At 34.3% G+C, this 25,401-nt stretch overlaps 1 protein-coding gene across 1 annotated transcript in view; it reads right to left on the bottom strand.

The window, feature by feature from the left end:
* Window positions 1-25,401, bottom strand: part of Me1 (malic enzyme 1) — a 145,348-nt gene that overhangs the window by 112,009 nt on the left and 7,938 nt on the right. The window contains 2 exon segments of the mRNA XM_005324753.5: window positions 16,042-16,191; window positions 18,297-18,430. Of these exon segments, the coding sequence (XP_005324810.2) occupies window positions 16,042-16,191; window positions 18,297-18,430 (284 nt within the window).

Below are 25,401 nucleotides of genomic sequence, written 5' to 3'. Positions count from 1 at the left end.
TTTTTTGTTTGTTTGTTTGGAACCATGTATGAACCCTATGCAACATCCCCAACCCTTTTTATTTTGAGACAGTGTCTTTCTAAATTGCTTTGGATCTCATTAAATTGCTAAGGCTGACTTTGAACTTGTGATCCTCCTGCCTTGGTATCTGTAGTTGATGGAATTATAGGCATGCGCCACCACACCCAGCCAAAAAAAACACTATTAAAATATTTTCTTTTTAAGTTTTATTTTTCGCAGTGCTGGGGCCAAACCCAGGATTTTGTGTATGCTAAGCAAACACTACCACTGTGTGGAAATCCCTAGCACATATTTTTGTACATTTTAAGTGGATATAACGTATAAAATTTAAAATTGAATTGCTTTAGACATATGAAATGTCAATACTTTAAGTATGCTGGAAACTACATGGTTTGCAACTATTTAGATATATGACAAAAGTTTTCAGATGTCAAGTTAAAAAGGGCAAGGCGTGAACAATTTTTCAAAATTCTCTTAAGGGATTGACAAACAACATATTAAGATTATCACCAATCTACAATAATGAAAATACACTTAATTTTTCACTAATGTTGACAGATGCACCATCTTAGTTCCCTATATGAATCAAAAATTCACTATTTAATCACATTCATTTCATAATGTGACTAGTCACAGAATTGAGCAAAATTCTTAAATCAATTGAGGGACACACCAAGAATAGAACTATTTCAATAAAGAATTAACAATGGTTTAGTATCTAAGATATACAGTTTTCACTAATTTAAGATAAAATATGAATTTTAAAAGTTATGTTTTACTATTTCCTGATTATTCTTATCAAATTAATGATCCACGTTTTCTATAAAATTTTAATAATTGTAGAATACCCCCATTGGTATAGTTTATACATTGGTCCTTTTGCAATATAACATGAAGTAAAAAGAGAAAAAACTGAGTTTATATTAAGAATGTGGCACACACCTGGAATCCCAACATGTCAGATCACAAGTTTGAGGCCCAGCCTCTGCATCTGAGTCAGACACTTAGCATCTTAGCAAGACCTTGTATAGAAATAAAAAATAAAAAAGGACTGGGAATATAGCTCAGAAGTAAAACATACCGAAGTTCAATCCACAGTACCAAAACACGACAACAAAAAAACTAATAATTCTTCCAAAAAGAGAATGGGAAATAACAATCATTTGGCACTGATGAAATCCCTCTCAAGTGTGCAATTATAGACTTAAGAGTATAATTGCTGAGTATATTTAAATTTATTCTAATATTTGAGAGCATAGTGATAACCAAAAGAACTTTATTTTTAAGCTCCCAAATATATAACTAAAATGTGAGTTTAAAAGGGACAGGTACAAAATTAGCAAAGAATTCTTCAAATGCATTAAGAATTGGAATCTCAGTCTTTAAACCTACTTAAGATCTTGCCTAATTAACTATGTTACATGTTTACAGGTGGTAAAACAAAGATACTGGTATTTAGAAAGTATTTTTAAAAAACAAAGACCTCAAATGATGTTTTTAATATCTGCTCAGGTTGTTTGTTTTCCTCTCAAAGTAAAGTGAAACAAAAGTAATAAAAGTTTTCACTAAATCAATAGTTTTGAGGCAATAACCGATACAAGTCACATATTCAGTAAAACCACAGAAACACAGATTCAGAAGGCAATTTTCCCATTTTCTCTGAGCTGCCAGAAGCCACCAAACCCTGCAGGAGAGAAGGGGTGAAACCCTGATGAGATTAGGCAGGGGCTGGGGATGTAGCTCAGTTGGTAAACTGTTGCCTTACATGCACAAGGCCCTGGGTTTGATCCCCAGCACTAGAAAAAAAGAAAAAAAGAAAAGATTAGGTAGGTTTATTTTCTTTCTTTCTTTTTAGTATTTTAAGGATTTGAGCTCTCCCCACTAAGTGTGAGAAGGGCTCAAGGGCTAATAAGTGTCCAAAATGTAGATTTGCAAGACTCACTTATTAAAGACAACTAATACACTAACATGTTAAAGATAAGAAAAAGATGACCTAAAGAAAACTATGCAATTGAGAACAAAATATAGTCAAAACCCAGGAGTGAAAACTGAGGTAGCTCTCAAGTCTAATGAAAGAAGTAGACATCTGGGAAAGGAAACAAAAGCACTTCTCTTAACTTTGAGCAGAATTTATCAAATGGGTCCTTTATATAAAAAACATTGAACAACATATTAGACACTGTTTCTAACTGTAGTTTTAATAGAATACATAAAAAGCCTTCTCTACTTGGCATTTCTTTCTCATATAGAACTTCATAAACAGAATGTAATGTTATGAATGTGTCTGTAAATCAGGCTGAATGCATCCACAACAATCTTAGCTAAGGATAGATCACTATATAGTTTAAGCATCAAACTGGAAGGCACATTTTCTACTAAGATACCAATATTTGTCTATTGATTGCGGTGGGAGTGAGAAAAAAAAAAGTTTTTTCACCAATTCCAGGTAACAGTTAACAGATATGTGGACAACAGAAATCCCTCACATAACTCTTAAACTGACTATAATAGCTTAAAATACAAATGAAACTTTTAGCATTTCATTCATCTATCTTCCAACCACAAGGAATACTTCTCACCACAGTCACTGGTAGTTTTCTCCCTTTAAGAACTAAAGAACGTGTCCTCTGAAATTGGGGTTGTTTTTTGTTTTAGCATTTATCTCATTCCAAATACAAGCCAAAAAAAAAAAAAAAGGTAGTTCCATTAGTGGGTTACATGCCTTAATACATACAGTATTTAAATTATTTCCTAATAAAATTATTTTTATTAGTATGTATTCTCATATTGTTTAGCAAGCTTTGTGCTCCATTTTGTTACATGAGAAATAATGAAAAACAATAAAAGAAAAGAACCACCTTACAAAACCCACCCATTGAGCAATCATAATATTAGGAATGCCTTATAACTGCAGGATAATAAATTGGAAGCTAAACTTAGCATAGAATTAATTTTTGCAAAAAGAAGTCTGCAAGATCAGTATCTCATTCATCTTACCAGAAAATTTAGTATGTGAGAAGAAAATTCTTCAATATCAAATATGTTTTTTTTTTGGTTAAGGGCTTCCTTGTGAAATACATAGTTTCAATTATTGCTTAGACTTAACACTTTCTATCTCTCTTCAAAAAATGTTTGTATTTCCTTAGAGGTACCAAAATAATGAGGTAGAACACTCATATTAACTGTCTTTATGACCTATAAACACAAAAACATTTTTAGTACTTTGTATATTGACTTGCTAGAGCCTTAGAAATGTCACTAATAATATTTACAATACATAATTTGCATTTGCATATTTAAAAATCTTCTAATACAAAAAATATAATTTTAGTGGATGATTCATGATACACATACTTTTTAAGTCTTATGTTTTACTAAATATAGTACATTTTATAACATCATAACCAATTATGTTCCAATTGTAACTACTATAAGCATTATGTCAAGCTAAGTTGCAATACCTAGAAAAATAAACTTCTGTCTTAGAAGTTAAAAATCTGATATCTGAGAACTATACATCTGAACTTTAGAGAAATCATTTCTAAGTTCTGCTATACACCTACTATAAAAAGACAGATTTAAGAGGGAGCATCTTATTTAAACATAATAACAATAGTCATTTTACAGATGAGGAAACTATTAAGATCAGGGAATTTGTGTTATAGACCCAAGATCACATAGTTAATAAGAAGCAATGCAGGGATTCAGATTGAGACTTTTCAGATCCAGGGCAAATACTAGGTTGGTAAAGTTAGTTCATGATTATTGCCCATTTTTACTCAACAAGGACTACTAGGTTCAGAGGTACTATGGTACTAGGTTCAGGAATACAGATAAAGGATATAGTATGGCCATTAAGAAAGAAGGCAGTGGGATAGAAAAGAAATTCAATGATTACATCTGGTGTAATACTGACTATGAAAGAGCCCAGGCAGTTTGGCAGGCAGGTATTCAACTTAAGATGATGAGCCAGGTAGAAGAAAGAGAGAATAAAAACAGAGAAGTAGACAAAGGGCCAGACGACAAAAATCCTTCAATGTCATGCTAAGGAGCTTTGCTTTTTTTCAGGGCAAAAAGAGAACTCTGAAAATGTAGTCCAGAGAATGACATAGTTAGATATACCTTCTTGAAAACCCAGGCGTTTTTTGTTTGTTTTTCGTTTTTAGTTTTCAAGGATGAATATGCAGTAGAAATTTAGGAAAAAATTGAAAAAGGCCTAATCTAAGAAAGCGTCAACATAGATTGAATGGACAAGACTGATCCAGCAGATAATTAAGAGGCAAAATTGACAAGGCTCAAAAAGGGAAAGAAAGGTAAGGAAATTCTGAATATCTCTGACGTATTCAGCTTATGTACCCAAGTGAATAGTATTTACCTTACAATGTTAGGAAACTTGGGGGGCTGGATGGTAGACTGAGTAGGTATAGGTAGTTCTGTGCCATACAAGAAGAGCTACTTAATAGTTGGAAATATGAGTAGTAAGCTTAGAAAGAGATATGGGTTAGAGATATTCAATTGAAAGTTCTCAGATTATGGATGAGTAAGAGAATATACAGAATGAAAAAAAAAAAAAAAGAACAAGACCCAGGAGTGAGGGGAAAAAAACAAAAAACCCCTCCAGAACACTGACATTGTAGAGGGTAGAATAAATTACTATCCAAAGTTGTACAGATTTAGAAGGAAACATACTGAAGAGGGGAAATGTATTAGATTTAGTTCATGGAAATAAAATGTTGAGCCAATTAAGTCACAGGGGACATGGAAAGGAATATGTAAGATAAGAAGGATAAGGCTACAAAATGTTTACATTCTTATAACTACAAGAGTGAAAAGAGCCAAAACACAGCTGGAGTTTAACTCTGAGGAGCAGAAGGTCCAGCTGAGACTGAACTATGCAGGGAGTTACAGAGTTCATCCCCACATTAATAATATCTTAATTTAAAAAATAGGTGCCCAGAAATGAAATGAATATTTTTATGATGGGAAAAAACATGGTCTAGCTGGTTCTTCCTTAGAGGAAAGAAAGGGCTGGTTCATGATGGATATGTGCAGTGAACAAAAAAGACAGGATTATGAGGATTGTCTTGGTTTAGAAATTAAAAAAAAAAAAACTATACTAAGCCTGAAAGCTTGAGAATTCCTTGTATACACAGCAGATATCTGTATCTCCAGCTGATGGATTTAGAGCCAGTATAAATACACCAGGTGTTGTGTATCCTGTCACCTCATGTACTTATAGTCACCATTTAGGACTGAAGACTGTGGAGTTAGTCATTCTCATGTGAATTGGTTACTGCTATTGGCAACTATGTTAGTTTACAGCCTTGCTCCATATCCTAAGAGGATTAAGTTCATTCAAGGCGATTAGGATAGATGAAAGAAAGCTAGTATTGCAACAGTCCTCTTACTGGTTTTTCCACCCCATTCTAGCCTATCATTTCCAACCTTTTGTCCACATGGAAGCCAAGGTAATCATCTAAAACTTTAATTGGATGCTATCATTCCCCTGTTTCAAATAGCTCAAAGGCTTTCCAAATGGATTATGAGTTGCACTGAAACCGTGACCCACAGGCCTACCTCATGTGACTCCTGTCTATTTCAAACCTCATTTCATGCCCCCTCTTCATTCCCAGACCTTTTGAACATGCTATTCCCTCAGCCTCAAATGTTACATTTTTTTTTTGTTTTTTACATATTGACACCTCATTCTTCAAATGTAAGTTAGAGACAGAACCCTAACTGCCTTACAAAAGGAAATCCTCCTATTATTATAACTCTCCCCTGTTCATTTTCTTCGTAACACAAACTGGACTCATATATTTCTTTGTTCACTTGACTATTATTACTTGTAAATTCCACAAAGGTAGGAAATATATTGTATGCACCTATTAGTTAATAGATGAATAAAAGGAAGTCTAGTAGAATAGAGGAAGGAGATGAAAGGGAGAATGAGAGAGAAAAGGAGGAGAGAAAAGGGGGATAGTAAACTAAAATCAATATCTACACATGTATGTGTTGTTGGGATGAAACCAACTACTATGTATAATCATAAAACTCTAATTAAAAAGGGGGATTATAGAACAGAAAGATAGGAATCAATCTCCATATTTCGTGCTTATGGCACATGAGCTGTCTGTCCCCTGGGGTTCCAGGTGCTATCCACAAACTCACATGAAAGGCTATATATTTATCTGCCTCTGGCCAGGGGCAGAATATGTACTTGCACTGTTGATACATTGGCTTTGTTTCCTCTGCTAACTCTGTATGCACTGGGGGCGAGGGGGTGGCAATTTCTTCCACTGGAATATGCCCAGTATTCATTTCCCACACAGTCCAGACTTTTTAATTAAATTTGGTCCAAAAAAAAAAAACCACATTTAAAGAAGTTTCTCTAAATACAGAGCTTCCAAATATAAACTGTGATTTTCAAGTGCCACACAAGTCCAAGAAGCATCAAAACTATGGGATTTCCTAGTAAACTGGTGCCATCCCCTGAAATTCACTACAATAGAGAGTGTGTTCAGAACAAAACACTTGAAGCATTAATTATATTGATTATGGAGTCTGGAGACAAACAGACATCTCACTCTATTCCCATCCTTGGAGCTCATGCTGAGTGGCCATGTTACAGGAGAGGCCACACAATTAAGCTGTTTTGGTTCACTGGGTTAGCAAGGTGTCCACTTTTTATTATTATTATTATTTTGTATCAGAGATTGAACCCGGGGTGCTTAACCATTGAGCCACATCCTCAGCCCATTTTTATAATTTATTAGAGACAGGGTCTCATTGAGTTGCTTAGTGCCTCACTAAGTTGCTGAGGCTGGGTTTGAACTCACAATCCTCCTGCCTCAGCCTTCCAAGTCACTGGGATTACAGGCATGCACCACCATGCCCAACTCAAATTGTCCACTTCTGTGAACAAAAAGGGCTCCATTTATGAGGCTGTGCCTACCTGTCTGCCAAGAAGCAATGTGACAGCAGCTCTAAGAGGGAGAAAAAGCCCAAGGACAGATTCAGTTTCTGTTCTCCATTATCTTTGAGAGGACGAGAAGAATTTACCAAGCAGTAAGTTCACATTAAAATTGTTGTGAATAATAACTAAAACAAAACATCTCTCACTTTCTTGGGTAACTATTGATTTGTCTTACCTGAGACCAGACCATTTGGAAACTGAAACTTCATAAACCTGTCTCATTTCCCATTCACCTGTCATCCTCCATTCCACCTCCATGCTTAGGCCTATCATCCTAATTTGAGTTTTCTTTGTGAAACACTTATCTGCATTAACTAGATGATGACTCTCCTGTAACTGACCCTGTCACTCACAAGTCATAAGTCATTTCAAACCAGGTTTGCATCTGTGAAGAAATAAAGGGCAGAAAGGAATGTAATTATTTTGCATCTTAATTGTTTCTCCAGGTACTGCAGCTCATTAAACTGCCTTAAGTCTTGGGGAAAAAAAGTGTCCAAAAGTAGACAGAATATTTCAGAAATGACAAAGGTATGTGATACAATGTAAGAGCCACTACCTCCCTTTAAATTTTTTTTTAGTAATGAAGAATGAGATTTATAATTCTCCTTAAAAATACAGTCTTCTTGAAGATGAGAAAATAATAAACACATTTATACATTCTTCATAAATATTACCTGAGATAAAACTTGGCAATTTTTTTCAATTCTCCATATACTATGTGTAAACTTAAATCAAAACACCTGGTGCACCATGCGGAGATTGTAATAGAATTATTTTTGGGTTGAAATATTAAATTTCCATTTAAGTTTTCCACATTTAAAGACTCTAGATGAATATGGAGAATCAATGAACTGTTACTTTATACTTTCAAGGGCTTTTTACAGTAAAAGATAAGTTTCACTACTTTTCAAGACATTTATTATATGTCTATACATAAATTTAGGGAACCCTTAGTTCTTGATGTAAAAAACTGATGTTTGAATCATGTCTAAATTTTTTCCATTCTCCAAATTTTTCCTAATTAAGGCACTGCTTAAGAAAGAAGATACTTTGGTATTTTAAACTACGTTTGGACACATGCTGAATTTCCAGTATTTAAGCTTTAAGATACTCAACCTCATTCCTATTGAGCACAAGTGAAATACACATTTTTAAAAATATAACATTTATCCTGTTCATAAAAACAGTTAATTTGAATTACTAATTAAAGAAATCAAACATAACCTACATCTTTGTAATAAATAAAAATCAACTTTTTATAAATTATCTCTAACTAAAAAAAAATCAACTTAGGTAACAGAAAAGACTTGAAGTTATATAGACTCCAAACTTCTATCTAACTTGCTTCATATCCTTGAAAAAACATTCCCTCATGTAGGTCTTTTTCTCATACCTTAAAATAGGGTTGATACAAGTATTAAGCTTATTTCAAAGAAAATGAATCAAAGAATAAGAATAAATGTAAATCAAAGGCTTATTGCTGTAGGTAAAATTTCATTAACATCTAACAATAAAATGATCTTTTTCTGAAAGCATTAAAAAGTCTTAATCAACTATTTGATGTTCAAAAGAATTTCTAAATATGTAAACAATTGGAAAACAGTAAAAACTAAGAGTTGTATAAAAATATTCTCTGGTTCTAAAATGTCTCCTAAAGTGGATTAAAGATTCTAATTTTAACTTAAAGAAAGTCAAGTCCAATTAAGAACAATCCGAGCTGGGGTTGTGGCTCAGTGGTAAACACTTGCCTAGCACAGGTGAGACCCTGAGTTCAATCCTTAGCACCACATAAAAAATAATAAGTAAATAAAAGTTAAATTCTAAAAAACAAGAACAGTCCTAGCTCACCTGGGCAGCTCTGGTATCACAGACTACCTAAAGCCGTCCCATTACCAGAAACTCCCAACCTGGTGCGTTTAAAAAGGGTAGCTCCACATACCTGAGAGTGAGATGACCTAGGAGAGCAGTAACATCTATTAACCTCTGGGCACTGGATCACTTTGCAGTTTATATTTTAATGATTCAAGAATAAGTAAAATATCATTGAGCTATTGAAAGTGCCTACAACAGACCTAAGGTCTGTGTACTCCCCAAATTCACATGTTGAAATTGTAATCCCCAGTGTGATCTTGTCAGAAGGCTGGCCTTTGAGAGGTGATTAGTTTATAAAGGGTAGTGTCCATAAAAATGGGACTAGTGCCCTTATAAAAAAGGCCCCAGATACCTCTCTGCTTTCTGTCACATAAGGATACACTCAGAAGTAGTAGTCTGCAACTCAGAAGAGAGCCTTTACCAGAACACTCTACTTCAAATCATTTTTGGAATTCTGAAGGAACTAAATAAACAAACACTAAAACTATTTTAATATTTTGTTTTGATTCATCTTAATGGTTCCTTTAATGTATTTCTTTAACAATTTTCCAGGTGGGGTTGGTTGTGCTGCACAGTGGTTAGAGGACGTGTCTACCCTGAGTTCAATCCCCAACACTGCAAAAAATAAAATGAAATAAAAGAACTTTCTAGGAACGAATGAAGATAAAACCAGAATATCCTATTGAATGATTCTCTTTAACAAAGAGTCTTGATAGTCTTCATTTTCAAAACCAAAAGAAGTATCATTTGTGTAGTGTATATAATGTGCAAGTTAAAATTATCAGGAGCTTTAACACATTATCTACTAAGTCCCAGGTCCATATATTTAACTGACGAATAGACCCTTCCACAAAGATATCTCAAAGAAATTAAAACTCAAAATACCCCCAAATAACTTTCTGTCTTACAAACATACACTCACCAGTTTAGAATTGGGGAGTGATACCATCATCTACTTAGTCATCAAGAAACCTGAGAGTTATTATAATACCAGCAATAACTATAATTTAGAAATAGCTACTATGTGCCAAGAATGATGCCAGTTATGTTATCCATATTACTACTCAATTCTCACCTCCAAAAAACTTGCAAAATAGCTATTATTGAGAACTCTGCAGTAAAGAATAACATTTAATTTCATTTAATTCTTATTTTTTCCAATTAATTTGAGTACTGAACTCTTTTTCAACTTTTGGCGAATGAAAAGTACTAGTCTAATCATATGCTGGAAATTTTTTTTTCAAAATTACCACCAATAACATGTTGTATTACCTCAACATGTTTGCAAATTCAAATCAGTGATTCATTATGTAAAGTACAGTAGCTAAGAAGAGTGTCTACGTGGGCATAGAGTTGTTTGTCTATTTTTAATTCAAAAGTTTACTTTCACTCCAGTAAGAATGGCAGCTATTATGAAGACAAACAATAATAAATGTTGGCAAGGATGTCGGGGCAGGGGGGAAAGGCACACTAATACATTGCTGGTGGGACTGCAAATTGATACAGCCAATATGGAAAGCAGTATGGAGATTTCTTGGGAAATCTTGAAAAAATTTCTTGAAAAAGTTGGGAATGGAACCACCATTTGACCCAGCTGTCCCTCTCCTTGGTCTATACCCAAAGGATTTAAAAACAGCATACTACAGGGACACAGTCACATCAACGTTTATAGCAGCACAATTCACAATAGCTAAACTGTGGAACCAATCTAGATGCCCCTCAATAGATGAATGAATTAAAAAAATGTAGCATATATACATAATGGAATATTACTCAGCAATAAAAGAGAATAAAATCATGGCATTTGCAGGTAAATAGATGGCATTGGAGAAAATAATGCTGAGTGATGTTAGTCAGTCCTCCCAAAAAACAAATGCCAAATGTTTTCTCTGATTTAAGGTGACTGACCCACAATGGGGTAGAGAGCGGGAGCATGGGAACAACAGACGAACTCTAGATAGGGCAGAGGGGTGGGAGGAGAAGGAAGGGTGCAGGGAGATAGCAATGATGATGGAATGTAATGTAATAGACATCATTATCCAAAGTACATGTATGAAGACATGAATTGGTGTGAACATACATTATATATAAACAGAGATATGAAAAAGTGTGCTCTATGTGTAATGAGAATTGTAATGAACTCCACTTCATGCATTTTAAAAAAATAAAATCAATAAAAAAGTTTACTTTCTTACATCCTGATTCTTTGGAGTGAATCAAATTTCTTTCATACTAATTATTTATAAGAATTTGACTGTTAGAATAATATGCTTAAATAGTAGGAGAATCAAAGAATATACCAGTACATATACCAACACGTTATTTTTTGTGTGTGACTGACTGAACAGAATATTATTGTTACTGTTTCTATGAGAGAGCAAACAACATACATTAACAGAGCAATAATAGGCACTAAGACTAAACAGCATGAGAAGTATAAGACAATTTATATTAAAAAATCATCTTTTTGTCTCTAGAATCCTACAACCTAGTTGGGACTAAAGGATTAGTAAGATATTAAGAAAAGAAATCAAGAATACTTGAGTAGAACATTAGAACTATTGATAGTAGGAAAAAGATTAATTGTCAAAGGTACAGTGTAATAATAAGTAGCTAATAAGAATTCAATAGAAGAAAATGCAGTATAAAAATAGAGTAAGTAGAAATATTTCCAAAGAAATTATTAAATCTGCCTTAGCTATTCTTCACATATACTAGTATTATTAATTTGCATGAAACATTTTTTTTAATTTTCATGAAATATAAGTGATTCAAGCAATACATTTGTGGGAGTTCAGCATTTCACCCAAAATCACATGTCAATATAGAAATTAGCCACAACTAGGTGTGGTGTCATAAGCAGACTGTACCACCAGATACTGGATATTCTTTAAGAATTAAAATGCTGCCAGGCATGGTGCACACATCTGTAATTCCACTGACTCGGAAAGCTGAGGCAAGAGGATCACAAGTTCAAAGCAGCCTCAGCAACTTAACAAGGCCCTAAGCAACTTAGTGAGACTATGCCTCCAATAAAAAATGAAAAGGGCTACAGATGTAGCTAAGTGGCAAAGCATCCCCGGGTTCAATCCTCAGTAGCCAAAAAGAAAAAAAATTAAAATGCTATGGGCACAGGCTCGGATTTTGGCTCAATGGTAGAGTTCTCGACTGGCACATGTAAGGCATTGAGTTTGATGTTCAGCACCACAAGGAATAAATAAATAAATAAATAAATAAATAAATAAATAAATAAATAGATGTATTGTCTCCATCTACAACTAAAAAATTAAGAAGTAAAAATTAGAAATTCTATGGGTACATAGGATAAAGACAATCTAAGCATGCCCAACAACATTCATAAAAACTTGAAAACCCCAAAATATAGATATGCTGAAAAGAGAAGAAATTCCACACAAAACCAATAAGTGAATATTATATTCTAGCATTATACCATAGAAAAGAAAAAATTGAAAAGTTATTAATATAAAAATTTATTTCACATACCTGCCAGTTTTAAGTCATATTTAAAATTAAAATACCAAGCCATAGAAAAGTATACTATCATTAATTATATATTTAAAAGTATACTTAAAAGATAAATCTATTTACAACTGTGTTCAGTACTTTAAGTACTATTAATACTTAATTTTCATTTACTATATTCTTAAGATAATAAATCCAAAAAAAAGTAAATACAATAAGAGGTATAATCCTCCTGTTCACTTTCCAGGTATCTGGGAATAGTTTAGAAAACATATATTGATTTTACTTTAAAAACAAAAATTTTCTATGCTATGGCTTGGATATGGTTTGTCCCCCAAAGGTCCCAGTTAGAGGCTTCGTCCTCAGTTTGGAGGCATATAGATAATGGGATCTTTAAGAGAGGAGCCTAGTGGGAGGTCCTTAGGTCATCTTGGGCACTGCCCTCAGAAGGGATTAAGGTAGTTCACCTAGGACCTGAGTTAGTTCTGGGCAGAGTGAGTTGTTAAAGCCTAAGCCTGATTCCTGAATCTCTCCAGCTTCCTGTCTGGTTGTGTGACTGATAAGAGTGCTCTCTTTCTCATAAGCTCCTACCACTGTGACATTACCTACCCATTCACAGGCCTTCATCAGAGATGAGAAGATATCAGCACTCTCTTGAACCACCAGAACTGTCAACTAAATAAATTTCTTAAAATTTAATAAAGTTGCCCAGCTTCAGATATTTCATCACAATAATGAAAAAGGGACTAAAAGAATTTACATGCTAACTGATGCCTAAAAGATCCATCATTACCTGAACACACTCACAATCCCGTTTCTAATTAAATACAATGCTAAATTTATGCCATATATACAATTTCAAACAGAAATTGTTTTTATAATTATAACAGATTGTTTTTATAATTATAGGTGAAGCCATGACAATTATTCTACTGAAAATCTTCGAAATCATCCAAACTTCAACAAAATATAAACATTAAAAAGCCATAAAACAGAAACTGTCATACAGAAGACAGCATACAAAAATCCTTTAGAAGCTTTACTTTTTTGGAAAAGAATTTCTTTTTTTTTTTTTTTTGGTAGTTATATATAGACCGCATAACTTTATTTTATTTGTTTATTTTTATGAAGTGTTAAGGATTGAACTCAGTGCCTCACACATGCTAAGCAAGCTCTCTGCCAGTGAGCTATAGCCCGAGCCCTGGTGACAAAGAATTTCTTACTTAAATTTCAAATATTACAGAAAAGTTAAAAGAATAATACAATAAATACCTTTTGCTAAGATTCAACATTTGTAGGTATTTAACTATAATGCCTTCCTCCTGTTCCCTTTCCCATCTCCTCTTCTTCCCCTCTCAGCTATCTCTTTTTTTTTGCTACCAAGGATTGAACCCAGGAGCACTTAACCATTTTTTCTTTTGAGACAGGGTCTAGTTAAGTTGCTTAGGGCCTTGTTAAATTGCTGAGACTGGCATTGAACTTGCAATCCTCCTGCCTCAACCTCCTGAGTTCTGTGATTACAGGAATGCACCACCATGTCTTGGCTACCTTTTTATTTATTAAATAGTTTATTGCTGAGAAAACCATTGTAGTCAAATTCATTAATGCTTCTATAATTATAAAAACAATATGTTATAATTATAAAAACAAGATGCTAAGAAAGATAACGAATATTTATAGTCTTGCAAATTCAGCTCAGATTAATAGGATTACAAACTAAAAATATTTTGCATTATAAAGGAAAAAAGGAGTAAAAAAAACCCCCATGGAATGGGTGAAAATTTTTGTAAACCATATATCTAATAAGGAATTAATCCAAAATATACAAAGAACTCAAACAACCCAGTAAGCAAGAAAACAACCAGATTTTTAAATGGGCAAAAACTGAACAGACATTCCACAAAAGAAGACACAAATGGACAAAGGGTATATAGAAAAAAATGCTCAACATCACTAATTATCCAAGAAATGAAAATTAAAATCACAATAAATGCTGGGCATGGTGGTGCATGCCTTTAATCCCATGAACTTTGGAAACTGAGGCAGGAGGCTTTCAAGTTCCAAGCCAAACTCAGCAATTTAGCAAGGCCCTGTCTCTAAATAAAATATAAAAAAAGGGTTAGTGATGTGGCACAGTGGTTGAATGCTCCAGGAGTTCAATCCCCAATACCCAAAAATAAATTTTAAAAATACATTAATTAATAAATAAGTAAAATTTAAAAAACAGAAACAATGATATCACTTCACATCTATTAGAGCAGCTATTATCAAAAAGACATTTGCAAAGATGTAGACAAAGAGGAACCCTTAGAGGCCACTGGTGAAAATGTAAAATAATCCAGTCATTATGAAAAACAGTATAAAAGTTCCTCAAAAAATTAAAAATAGAACTACCACTTAATCTAGCAATCCTATTGACTACTACTGGATACGTCTCCAAAGTAAGTGAAATCAATATGTCCAAAAAAATCTGCATAGTCATGTTCATTGCAGCATTCTTTACAATAGCCAACCTAAATATTTGTCAATAGGCAAATGAATAAAGAAAATGTGGTGTACATATACAATGGTATACTATTCAGTCTTAAGGAAATACTGTGACAACATGGATGAACCCAGAGGACATTACATTAAGTCAAAGATGCAAGACATAGAAAAATAAATATTGTATGATTTCCCTTAATCTAAAACTCATAAGGGCAGAGAGTAGAATGGCAGTTACCAGAGGCTGGAGGATGGGTGCAAAACTGGGGAGATATTGATCAAAGAATACAGAATTTCAGCTGGATAAGAGAAATAAATTCAAGAAATCTACTGTATACACAGTGACTAACTACAGTTAATGTTGTACTTGAAATTGCTAAGGGAGTAGATTTCAGTGTTCTCACCACAAAAAATAAACAAGTAAGTATGGAGAATGGTGACTTGAATCTCTCTGCTTCAGAGCTGTGGCTGTGCTTTGCTCTGGAACGTTTCTGTGCAAACGAGTAGGACAAGATTGCCCAAGAGCTATGGTAAAGCCCTGCCTGAGGAAGTTCTATGCAAAGGTACAGAACAATAACAGTCTTGACCTTGAGTTCAGACACAAGCTGCCAGGAATAGAGAATTCTGAGCATAACAAGATAACTACCATTATCTTGCAACTGCTGCAAACTTCAAGCCTGCCTGCTTTACAGAAACTCTGGACAATAGGCTTCCCTGATACAGTAGGATAATAACAGAATGTTCCTAGCACTGCAACAGTAAAATAGCTACAATAATGTTTCTGGGTCTGTAACTTTTTAGTCCACAAAGAATAATGCTCCTATAGTTTAAGCATCCTAATTGTAAGACCCTATATAATAAATATGCTTATCTAGCTTTGGGTCACTGTTCTTCCATCAGAAGTCAGTATCCCTCCTGGTCCCAGCTTTCTCTCTGTAAGGTTTGTGTGTCTTTCTTAATCCCCCATTGCACCTTGCTGGTTTGTAAGGTTTGGTCCTGGAGGTCAAAGCAAGTGAGGTAATGCATGTTAATTAGCCCGATTTAGACATTTCACAATGGATATATGTTGAAAACAACATGGTACATACCCTAAATATACACAATTTTGTTTGCCAATTATAAATAATAATAAAATAATTTTTAAATTACTACAAAAATATTATAAGTAAAGATACAAGTTGCATTTAGAATAAAAATTTACATACCTTGGCTTCCGAAATGCTAAACTATATTGTTGGCAAGCCAGACCCACAGTTGGAGTATAAACAATAGGCATGAATTTTTCAATGTCAGACGTTAGCACTCTATAAAAGAGCTTTTCATTTCTATCTTGAAGATCCATTAAAAGAAGATACCTGTGGAAAATGGGACATAATTAGATCTACATCCAACAAAGTCATGAAATAACTGCTTAGAAGTCTAATTAAATATTTTTAAGTCATGCAGAAAACATCTAACCAAATACAAATTTAGAAATGTTAAATACTTCAAAGAAGAAAGAACAATAAACTTGATTACTATCACTCCAGTATTCAAATCATTGCTGAAATAACATCATTTAACTCAACATTTAGATTTTTATCTCTATTTTAAAATGAAAGACAAATGAAAATACCTCTATAGACATAGTTTAAGCATTTACTTACCTAATTAAATAGAAAAATTTTATCCTTTAGCTTCACTATTGATAAATAAGAGAAATAACATGCAGGAAATGGGTAAGGTAGTGCAGCACTCACCTTAGAAATAACTAAGACAGGCAAGCTCAAAGGACTTTTCTAAATATTGCATCTAATAGCTCTTTTCTGTCTAGAGATATTTCTGATCTAGAGTTATTTTTCTAAACATAAATCTTTTAATGTTACCTGTAATCTTCCATAGTTTAGAGAACAAAAAAATATCTGCTTGGTACAAGTGAAAAAAAAATTTTTTTTTTTCACTTGTACCAAGTGAAAAAAAAAATTGCACAACTATATTTAACAACCTTACTAGATTTTTTGGTTTGATTTTCTGATATAGTTTAGATATCATTTGAGGGTGTTCTCCAACAGATCATGTGCTGGAAGCTCAGGCCCCCATGTGGCAATGTGAAATGTGGAGGAACCTTTAAGAGGTGGGGCCTAATGGAAGGTAGTTAGGTCACTGAGGAAGCTGCTCTGGAAGGTATTAATGTAGTTCTCATGTTCTAATGTAGTCGGTTTTGTCAACTGTGAAATATTAAAATAAAAGAGCAATCTTGGCCCCATCTTGTTCACTGATTTCTGGCCTTATGATCTCTCCCTCTCATAGGCATTCCTGTTATGATGCCATCTGCCATGTTATAACAGACAAGACGGTTCTCACCAGAGGCCAAACAAAAGGGGCTGCTCAATCTTGGACTTTCAGCCTCTAAAGTCATGAACTAAATAAATCTCTTTTCTTTGTAAAGTAGTAAGCCTCAGATATTTTGTTATAGCAACAGAAAACAAACTAACACATTTCCATTCCCTAGAACAAATGAAAATGTATAGACCTGGGAAAAAAATCAATGGATGTTAATGCTTGGGCAATTAGGTAAAATAATCCAGAAAACAAACATTTGGGAGGAAGATGGTGACTTTAATTTTAGACATGCTAAAATTATCAATGTGGGAGTCATCATTGCTAAATCAGTGGTCAATTCTCAGATCTCACCTTACTTATCAAGAACATTTGACATAAGTGACATCCCCTAAAATTTGACATATTCTCTTTCCTTGACTTCTAGGCCATCATATTCTTAGTTTTTTTTCTACATCACTGGTCATTCCCTTTCAGTTTCTTTGTTATTGTCTCTAGTTATGGTTTACATGTAACATATCCCCCAAAAGCTCACAGGTGAAACAGTACAAGAAGGTTCTGAGGAGAAATGATTGAATTGTGAGAATCTTAACCCAACCAGTGAATTAATCCCTGATGGGATTAACTGAGTGGTAACTAGAGGCAGGTGAGGTGTGACTGGAGATGAGGTTAATTGGGAGCATAGCTATTGGGTATATATTTTGTATCTGGAACTGTAGTCTCTCTCTGCTTCTTGATCACACGATGTGAGCTGCTTCCAATCTGCCACTCTCTCCCACAATGATGTTTAGCCTCACCTAGAGCCCTGAGGAATGGAGCCAGCCTTCTTTGGACTAAGACCTCTGAAACTATAAGCCCTCAAATAAATTTTTCCTCCCCTACAGTTGTGTTGGTCAGATCCTTTAGTCACAGAAGCAAAACAGTTGACTAAAACATCTCCTCTTCTCTGAAAGCTTTCTAACACACATATAGAATCCATCAGGAAATTATGATGGTTTTATCTTCAAATAAATAAAATAATTTTAAAAATAACTGTATTTTACAAACAATTCCCCTCCAAACTGACTACCCTTTCCAAATAATGAAATATTTTAACAATTACACACAAGGACTATAGAAATCATATTTAGGAACAAGTTACCTGTCAAAATCTGAGTTCAGACGCTCAAAATTTTTAACTACTCTAAGGACCTGGATGTCCTGGCTGATGAAGCAAGGTGGCAACAATCCATGAATATTCAACTGTTGTCTTTCTTCCAGAGTAAAAGCTAAGTCCTGTGGAGAAAGGGAAAACACACTAATTTGTAGAGGGAAAAAAAGGACAAAAAGTATGTCATAAACAAACACCAATAAATTCCAATGAGGATGGAATTAAAAATCAGATGATCTGGCATTACTCTAAGCATGGTCATGCAACTGTAAATAAATCATGTCAGTTCTCTACACTTCAGTTTCCTTATCTACAAACATTAGAATACTGGACTTTTTAGAGATCTGTCATTTGGATATTGTTAGGATGAAATTAGAGAATGGATGGGAGGAAACTACTTGAAGCACAAAAGTGAAAGAAGATATAATCATTAATGTCAGTAAATATAAAAATAATATTTATTATAAGAAATTTCAAGATTATTAACGTGAGTATGTCACCTGTGACCTGCTGTGCTTCTTTGCCTCAGCAAATACCTTGTATGATTCTGAGATACGTGTTCCAGCACTCTTCTCCTGAGTTATCTCACACTATTCTTAATGCACTCTAGCTACACAAAACTTTTCCCCATTGCTTAAACACACCACACCCTTCTATTTTTTGTGGTCAAGAATGTCTTTTTTTCTTCTCTGCCTGTCAACAATTACCTCAAATGTTCCCTCCTTTCTAAAGTTTTATCAAACTGACCTACTACATATATTATAGTCCTATTACTTTAATATGTTATGTTTTCTATTTACATGAACACTGATTGTTTAAAATGATAGTAATAACAAATTATGGAGTTTAAAAGCAAGCAACAAAGCAGATATTATGAGTTGGTGCAAAAACCAGAATGGACCTAAGGGTATAATATGAAAAATAAAAGCAAACAAGCCTCTGTAGTTGTTAATGGGAGAGAATGATATGGAAGATTGGGATAAGGAATTCCTCTAGAGAAGACTCTGCCTGGAGATACAAAAGATCAACAGGCTTCTTTGACTCCTGCATTGCTGTTTCTTTGCTGCCAGCATATGAGCTGACATGATATGATGGCTGCTGTTATGACAGAATGTCTGTGCCCCATCAAAATGCATATGTGGAAATTCTCACTCACAAGGCAATGGCATTAGGAGGTGGGAATTTTGGGGGTGATTAGGTCACAAGGACTCTCTACCCTCCTGAATATGATTAGTTTCCCTACAAAGAAACCCCAGAGAGCTGCTTTGTCTCTTCTGAGGAAACAGAAGATGCTAGCCATCTATAAAGCAGGAAATGGGACCCTTACCAGACAACAAATCTGCAGCACCTTGATCTTAGGTTTCCTAGCCTTCAAAAATGTGAGAAATAAATTTCTTTTGTTTATAAGTTACCCAGTCCATAACATTGTTACAGAAGCCTAAATGGCCAGACTACAACTCTCAGTTTTGTGCATTGATTTTTTTTTTCAATTAGCCATAATCACTCCTCAGACAAACGTCATTGGTTACAATACTAACAATGTGCAAAGCTAAGTATGCACACTGTGACTATTACTGCTGTAGACAACTTGGATAGAGAGGAACACAATCACTGTCATGAGTGGTTCTATAATCATCCTCCTTTGTCCCTGAAAATTACTTGCAAGGACAGAACAGTGACTCCTAACTTCTTATAAAGTTTACTACTTGGGGTCAAGAACAGACAATTTAGTTCATCCCAGAGGGAGATGACAGACCCTGAGTGGTGAAGTATGAACATGTTTAATACCAGAAAGTCTGTGAAAGAGACCAAAAGATGAACAACCCTCTCTTCTAATCTCTGACATGATCAGTTCCATTAATTCATGCCCCTAATAGAAAGGTTGTTTAAATAGCCTACTGGATCAGGAGTACATACTAAAGAGACAATTAAATTTGTCCACTGAATGACCTCCAACAGTATCTTAGTTGACTACAAAAGCTAGCAGAGACTAATGGCTCCAAAATTTCCAATATAAGATGTGTCCATGTCCAACCTCGAATTTTTATAAAGTCTCCAAATGAATCAACAGAGATGAAATCTAGCTACCAGATGTTTTCCCCCACTTCAGCTATTCTCATAGCTACAAAATTCCCACTGTTATATGCTGACTTAGGAATGCTGTGAGGTTTCAATAAGTAAAGACAGAAGCAGAAGGTCTCTTTCAAGAAGGATAATCCAATATGGCCAACTGTGTCTGACCCAATCACACTCTCCTGGATGCCTAGAAAACAAGAGACTAGCACAGTCTGCCTGCTCTTTACCTAGGAGTTCTAGGCAGCACCAGCAGACACCTTTGGTATTGCCTGGGTTCTTTGCCCATTTATTTCTTTATTTGTGCTTTGTGTCCCCACCCTAGAAAGCAAGCTCCTTAAAAATCAAGAAATTTTGCTTGTATTATTTATTGCTTTTTCCCTAGCACCTAGAACAGATCTGACATAATTAGAATTCAATAATTTATTGCACATAAAACAAGAAAACATTAAATAACCAACTCTAGAGTCATAAACATTTTATAAAACTATAAAACTGGTGTTTAGGAAACTGATAGGCATATTCATTCTAAAATTTAACCCAACCAAGAGGAAATATTTTGTGAAAAGATAATCTATAAACTGGAAGGCATATTTCACCTGCCCAAGGTACAACTGGAGACTAATAATTTAAAATGTCATGAAATAATCCATTAAAATGAAACAAAATTATATATAGTAATAAATTTGTAAAATATAATACATTTTTATTTAACTACAAAATACAAAGTGGGGGATTAGGCTAAATTGTCAAAATTCTATAAATATTTAGAAGCAGCAATAAATTTCTTTATGTTATGCTTTGAAATATGCCTGCAGAAAATGATAATCAAAACGTCAATATTTTAGCCAAACTCAGTAGCAAATGCCTATAATGCCAACTACTCTGGAGGCTGATGCAGGGAAATCACAAGTTCTAGGCCAGCCTGAGCAACTCAGCAAGGTACCATATCAAAAGAGCTGGGAATGTAGCTCAAGGTCAATATTCTGAGAATAAGACTTATTTTCAGACATACTAACATAGGATCCTTCATTCATTTAATTATGGCATTTACCTATCATTTATAGTTAGCCAATCTTTTTATATAAAATTTTCCAATGTCTGGTCCAAAACTAATTCCTAAATCTAACAGGTCTCCCATATCTTATGCCACATAACTGATAATGCCATCTGGAAATCTTTGATATTCTTTGATATTTAGTAACTACAAATTCCCACACTCTCTTAGTCAAAATATTTACCCTGGGACTTAGAAATATGGAGTACTGAACCAGCTTAAAATATTATGATTGGGAGGGGAAATTATCCTATGATTAGATTCATTTTCTTTTATTACCTCTCTATGAGCTAAAAAATTTTCAGTAAGACAACTTAAATCTTAGAATCCCTGAAAATTTTATGATATGAATTGATTTAAACCAGTTTTTATTTTTTCATACCAACAGAGGCATATTTACAGAGATATATTTTGTAAAAATGTGTAAATAAATCAGTTATATCTAAAACTTGACAGTAAAATGATTCAAATAATTCTTTTAGCTGGGCACAGTGATACACAACTGTAATTTCAGCTACTTAGGAGGCTGAAGTAGGAGGATCCATTCAAGGTCAGTCCAGGCAGCTTAGCAATAACTCTGTCCCCTGTCTGAAAGAAAGAAAGAAAGAAAGAAAGAAAGAAAGAAGAAAAGATAAAGAAAAAGAAAGAAAGAAAGAAAAGAAAAGAAAACTTTAAAACTTTTTCAAAAGTATTTTTACCTTAGCATTATCCTGCAGGGCCTATTCAAAAAAGGATAATGAATTCAAAGTAGATATGCAGGTTCTGACTTTCATTTGATTTTTACCAAGTATTTCATGTAGTTGAAAGATTAACAGCTATACATGTCTTGGGTTTCTAGACCATCTGTAATTCTGACTCTGTTAAAGCACCCTCACTACATTCAATCTTAGTTTTTCTCCTTTTTTTGGTGTTTTATTTTCTTAATCTCGAAAAAAACTTTTGGATCTGGGCTACCCCTGGGGTGTAGTTCAGTGACAGAATGCTTGCAGAGCATGCATAATAATGCCCTGGGTTTGATTCCCAGGATCACCATCAAAAACAAAGCACCTTATGGACTAGATGCCTAGATAGCAGAATAGTATGCTGCTTCACTGCTAAGGGCAGCAAACAGGACAAGTAATCTTCCAGAATCTACTAATTAATCCTACATTATCTTCTTGAGAAAAGAAGAAATAAAAATTAATAAACTCCTGGCATTTATTTTTGAAGTTTGTTTGCAAACATAACTAAGTAAAAAAAAAAAAAAAAAAAAAAAAAAAACTGTCCAGAGTGTAATGGATGTCCTCTTTATGCTTTGAGTATAAACCTTGCTGCTCAACTCTAAGTGGTTTATTTTAAAACTGACATTTTCTTTTCTTTTTTTCTTCCTCCTCCACTTCTCCCTAACAGGGAAAACAAGACTTAACATTTTTCCCATCCCGAGCTAAGCTATCATGACCTTCACTGTCCAGAAGAATGTCAGTGCCCACAAGAATAAAGAAACTCCAAACCTGGGAACTGACAACAATGGCTTTCTCAAAGATACCCAATGAACATTATCCACTAGTAATATTTGTATCCCAGCCCTTGCATTTCTCTTTTAAAAGCCCGGAGTTCTTCCTGGCAGTGACAATCACACTTTTGGGACAGGAATCCCATTTTTCCTTTGCTAGCAAACCAATAAAACTTTTTCCTTTTTCTAAAAATATTGTCTTCATTATTGGATTGGCAACAGAGACAAGTTTTCTGTATTGATAGTATTTATCAGAGCCAGGTGCAGTAGTGCATGCCTGTAATCCTAGTGGCTTGCAAGGCTGAGGCAGGAGAATAATGAGTTTAAAGCCAGCCTCAGAAAAAGCAAGATGCTAAGCAACTCAGTAAGACTCTGTATCTAAATAAAATACAAAATGGGGCTGGAGATATGGTTCAGTGGTCAAATGCCCCTGAGTTCAATCCCCAGTAACAAAAAAATAAAATAATAAAATCTTGAGCCAGGCTCAAGCACCTGTAATCCTAGCTAGGAAGAGGTAGGAGGATCCTGCAAGCCATGGAATCCAAGGCCAGCCTGGGTAATACAGTAAGATCTTGTATCAAAAAAATAAAATTATGCTTTAAACTACCCATATTTAATTTATTAGAATATTTTAGTATACTGTCTTGCTATAAGTCTTTAATAAAGAAAAACACAAGTATAATATCACACATTTATTTTTAAATATTTTGATATCTATATTTCAGTATAATTGGTTTCATTTGTAGCAGTGTGTTCTGTATATTTAAAACTACTGCTTTTGGGACTTATGATACAGCTCAGTGGTAGAGTACTTGCCTAGCATTCATCAATTCCTGGGTTCAATCCCTAACACTGCACAAAATAAAATAAAATAAAATAATAGTAATAGTAATTATTGCTTTTAGGAGTCTATAAACTTTACCAAATTGCCAAAGGGACCTGACCCAAAACATGTTAAGAGTTTTTGCAAGGAACTATACTTCAGATTTACAAGTAATCTATACCTCCTATATGAGATTACCAGAAACACCACAAGATGGCTTTCTTGCCTGGGAGCCAGTTTTTCTCCTTTACAGCTATTTCGAAGGGGGATGGGAAGTTCACTGTATTAGTCAGAGTTCTCAGAGAAACAAAAATAATATGTATATAAAGAGATTTATTATAAGAGAAATATTATACTTGGCTTACATGATTATGGAAGCTGAGAAGTCCCAAGATACGAGTTGGCAAGCTAGAGATACAGAGGAGCCAATGGTATAGTTCCAGTCTGAAAGCCAGCAAGTTCATGACCCAAGAAGAGTTGATATTTCAGTTCAAGTTCAAGACAGGAAAAATCCATGTCCCAGCTCAAAGACAGGCAGGAGGAGATCCCTCTTACTCAGCCCTTGTATTTTATTCAGGCTTACCTGAAGTGATTGTACAAGGCCTACCCACATTAGGTAGAACAACCTACTTTACTCAATTGAAATGTTCATCTCATTCAGGAAAAGCTTCATAAACACTCCCAGAATATTATTTAATTAAATGGCTCACTCAAGCTGACATACAAATTGTCACACTCACCAAATATTTTTCAACAAATATCTGTTGAATTAATACTTATAGACACTACTCCAAGGAAATAGTGGCATATCAGTTACGGTCCACAGTCTCATCAAATTTACAATCTAGAGAATAGAACACAATCTTTTACAAATAACTATAAAAACAACTGTTATAATTATAGGAAAAAGGGGAAAAAATTAAGAGTTAATTTAGGAGTCAAAAGGAAAGAGTTACTGAGCTATGATGTTAAAATGAGAGCTGAAGGATCACTAAGAGAGTAGCTGTTCACCAGGTAAAAGGCTGGGGGATAGAAAGGAAGGAAACATCAGGGACATAAATCTTGATGCAGAAAAGCTTGGCTTCTTGAAGAAAGCATAGGGAAAGAAACTGCATCAACTGTGGGATGAATGACCCAGCTAGCGAGGACTCAAGTTGGAGACATACTTTTCACACTTTTGCATCTTTTATTTTTATACAATGAATGTATAAGACTATTTATTAAATATTTACAATCTTTAGTTATTATAATCATGCTCCCAAACAAAAGCTTTTGAAATGGAAAGAAAATAGTGGTCAATAAATAAAAGCTGTAATGACCAAATGGAAGTTTTAGAACTGGAAAATATAATAAATAAAATAGTCATTGGGTGGGCTCAAGAACAGAATTGAGAAGAATGAAAGTGGAAAGAGCCTCTTCAACAAATGCTGCTGGGAAAACTGGAAATCCATATACAACAGAATGAAATTAAATCCCTTTCTCTTACCCTGCACAAAATTCAATGTGGATCAAAGACCTAGGCATTAGACCAGAGACCCTGCACCTACTAGGAGAAAATGTAGGCACAACTTTCCATCATGTCAGCTTAGGAAAAGACTTCCTCAACAGGACTCCTAAAGCAGAAGTAGTAAAATCAAGAATCAACAAATGG

This window comes from Ictidomys tridecemlineatus, chromosome 8, assembly GCF_052094955.1.
Source record: "Ictidomys tridecemlineatus isolate mIctTri1 chromosome 8, mIctTri1.hap1, whole genome shotgun sequence".
NCBI lineage: Eukaryota > Metazoa > Chordata > Mammalia > Rodentia > Sciuridae > Ictidomys > Ictidomys tridecemlineatus.
This window is presented reverse-complemented; position numbering and strand designations above follow the sequence as displayed.